This window comes from Pelophylax lessonae (genome assembly GCF_965119305.1).
Source record: "Pelophylax lessonae genome assembly, chromosome: 6".
Classification (NCBI taxonomy): domain Eukaryota; kingdom Metazoa; phylum Chordata; class Amphibia; order Anura; family Ranidae; genus Pelophylax; species Pelophylax lessonae.
Genome location: NC_138773.1, coordinates 167,724,122 through 167,727,691, shown reverse-complemented (window position 1 = coordinate 167,727,691; position 3,570 = coordinate 167,724,122). Strand labels below are relative to the sequence as shown.

General features: G+C 37.4%; 1 protein-coding gene across 1 annotated transcript; it reads right to left on the bottom strand.

The window, feature by feature from the left end:
- Positions 1-260: 260 nt before the first annotated feature.
- On the bottom strand, positions 261-3,296 carry LOC309557961 (hemoglobin subunit beta-3-like; the record flags this gene model as incomplete). Its single annotated transcript, XM_082260848.1, has 3 exons — positions 261-389; positions 1,928-2,150; positions 3,205-3,296. 3 exons carry the CDS (start codon positions 3,294-3,296, stop codon positions 261-263), a joined length of 444 nt encoding a protein of 147 aa, XP_082116974.1.
- Positions 3,297-3,570: the final 274 nt, after the last annotated feature.

Here is a 3,570-nt window from a genome sequence, read left to right as displayed (position 1 = left end):
AAGGGCCAGAATAAGAATAGCATTCATGAAAAAATCCAATCCAAACTCTTTATCTTTGTCCCCTGAAATCAGTTAGCCTAACTAGGAAATACACCAAACAAACCTTTTTTCACATGGTTAATTTAGCATTTACAAGTAAATATGACATTACAAGAGGGAAATTTTTTCAGGGTTTTTTTTTATTACATGTGCTACAAAGGGAACACATAATAATACACAGCCTCAGTGAAAATTATGCTGTTTTCTGTTCATGTTGTAGTTTAGTGATAGCTGTGGCTAAGAGCATCAACCAGGACAGCAATGAACTTCTCCCATGCATGCTGGACTTGAGGAGTAAAGGCAGTTCCCAGTTTGGCAGCCAGGACAACAACCAACACTTCTCCAAGACGCTGCATAAAAAGACAAAAATTTGTTATTAGTATTTAAGAAAATCATTACTTTATCAAACTGTTTATTTAGAAAAATAGTCATATATATAACAGCTTTTTTAGTTACCCAAAGCAAAGCATAAAAAAGTTTGAAAATGTGTACTACAACCAAAGAGAGATCAGCAGTTGTTTCTTTTTCCTTGACCTCCTGAAGAAGAATTAGTTGATTAGTTGCTGTGGACTACTATCAACAATTTCTCTGGTTATTAACCACTTGCTGACCGTGCTATAGCCGAATGACAGCTACAGCGTGGACGGCTAGTTCTGAGAGGCCATCACATGATCGGGTGGTGCTCTCTGTGATCACAGTGTCCAGAGGACATTGCTGATTACAGATCAGGGTAAAGAGCCAATCAGAGGCTCTCTGAGAAGAGAGCCGATAACCGGCTTCTCTAAAAGGGACATGTACACTGATAATCAGGGCAAAGATTATTAGTGTCCTGCTTATCAGTGTAGTCCAAACAGTGCCCACCAGTGCTGCCAAAAAGTGCCCATCAGTGCTGCCAATCAGTGCTACCTATCAGTGCCGCCTACCAGTGCCCATCAGTGCTACCTATCCGTGCTGCCTATTAGTTCCACCTATCAGTGCCCATCAGTGCCACCTATCAGTTCCCACCAGTGCCACCTGTCAGTGCTTCCTCATCAGTGCCCATCAGTGCTTCCTCCTCAGCGCCCACCAGTGCCATCTCATCAGCGCAAACTATCAGTGCCCATCAGTGCAGCCTATCAGTGCCGATTAGTGCAGCTTACCTGTTTCCAAAATGTTATAACAAACTATGAAAAAGTTGTTTTTTCTTTTTTTTTCAAAATTTACGGTCTTTTTTTTGTTTATTTAGCAATAAAAAAAAACCCATTGGGAATTAAATACCACCAAAAGAAAGCTCTATTTGTGTGAAAAAAATCTATAAAAATTTCATTTGGGTACAATGTTGCATGACCATGCAATTGTCTTTCAAAGTGCAACAGCGCTGAAAGCTGAAAATTGGCTTGGCCACAAAGGGGGGAAAAGTGGGCAGTAGGCAATTGGTTAAGATATATTCAAAGCCAAAACTTTTTCTTTATGTATTTATTTAAGTTTTGAAAGGAGTACAGAAGGGTTAGCACCCCTATATTTTTTTTATTATTGCTGTGTGGCTTAGAAAATTCATCCTCTTTATTTGTCTCTACAATTGTCACCAGAGGTGAAAGGTCATCTTCTAATGGGGACATATAGTCAATTGAAAATTGTATAAGAGGCTATGTTTTCTAAACCTTTTAGAGATTCTCTCACACTTCCTGTTTAATCTCTAAGACAGGAAGCATGTGGAAATCTCCGCCCACGAGAAACAAGCAAAAGAAAAAAAAAACGTTTCGGTTTTTAACTATTTCTTACTCCTCAAAATGAACAAAGTTTTGGATTGAAATACTCTTACAAAGGTGACAAGGTCATACAGTACATTTCTGTTAGATCAATAGAAAGCAATCAAGCCCAGTGTTAAATAAAATATTAAGATTATTACCCTAAAGTTCTCGGGATCAATATGCAGTTGGTTAGCATGTTCTTCACTGAGATTGTGCAGAGTGCCCTTCACGTTGTCCAGGTGTTGGATGGCATTGCCAATAGCTCCCAGAACCTTCTTGCCATGTGCATGCACCTTAGCATTATGAGAAATTGCATCTGCACTGGAGAGATCTCCAAAAGTGCTGAAATACCTCTGGGTCCAGGGGTAGACTAAAAACAGCCTATGAAAGATAGAAGAAAACATGTTTGATTAATATTTTTCCACCAGGAATCTTCACACATATTTACATCAGCAATGAATAAATGCAAATTAATGGGTTCGATGCAGTACCTGTATGACTGACTGGTATGTACCTGCGAACTTGTACCAATTATTACTTGCTTGTATGTGTGCAAATATATGAATAATAAAACAATATTATGTTATCATACTGTGTAAAGATATGTTACTTTCAAAACTAACATTTTTTACAGTATCTATGCAGGGTCCCATCTTAGGAACAGAAAATAAATCACAGAAAGAAACATCAGTAAAAATAAATAAATGAAAAGTATCATTTTTGTAAAATACTTGCAAAGTATTATTTTGATTAAAATAATTGCACAGGTTAACATACGAAGCCAGAAAGTACTAGAGGTTTATAATCTTGGTTAGCTTTTTTTTCCACCTGTGTCCCATTGGAGAGATTTTCCTTCATTTCCAGTCCTATAGCCACAACAGGAAGGGAGAGGAAATTTCTCTGTAATGGTGAAAATTCCCCTTAGACAGGTGTCACCAATACTAGTGTCCCCATTTAAAAGATTTCCCTTCCATTCCTGTTCTAATGGCAACTCAAGATTTGTTATTTTCTCTCAATTTCACTCTAGGTGACAATGGTGACCAGGACAAACAGAAAAGGTGTTTACACCTATTGGGGACACAGACGGCAGTAAATAACTGATTCCTCTTTTTTTTTCCAATTTGGATAGAGTGGGTAAAGGTCACTATAAATGGATTTTAACAATCTAAAAAAAAGGTGTTAAAATGCAAAATATGCAACAAATAAAGAAAACTATTGAATTCCACTTTACATATTGCCGTATTAGGTAAACCCAAATCTGATTTAATGGAAGTATCAAATGTATTTTCTTTGTTAAGTTAAATTACAATTTTCAATTTGAAACCATGAAAACAATAAAGCATTAGAGGCCTGTTAAATGATTAGGGTTAGAAGATACTGGAAGCATAGTAAAGAGATTATGAAAAAGTAGCAACACCAAGAAAAGTTGTCATACCTGGTAAGGGCTTCATGTCCATCCTGTTCAACATTGACCTTCTGCCACACAGAGGTGATGGCAGACCTCTCTTCAGCAGTCCAGTGAACCATGGTGGTGGATTGAGTTAGATGAGAGTAGCTCCTGCTTCAAGAAGTAGATGGTAGATGGCAAACACAACTTTCTCCCAATTTCATTTATAGTCTGCTTTGTAAGTCACGCCTACAATTCATTTGTGCTTGGTCATGGTATTGTATCTCTGTTAAACTGATAAGCGAATCATATAACTGACTATGCTCTTTTATATCATGCCTTGTTCATATCTTTTTTTCTATGTCTACATGCTAATCACACAGAACTTGGTCTCCACATGCAGAAGTTAAAAGC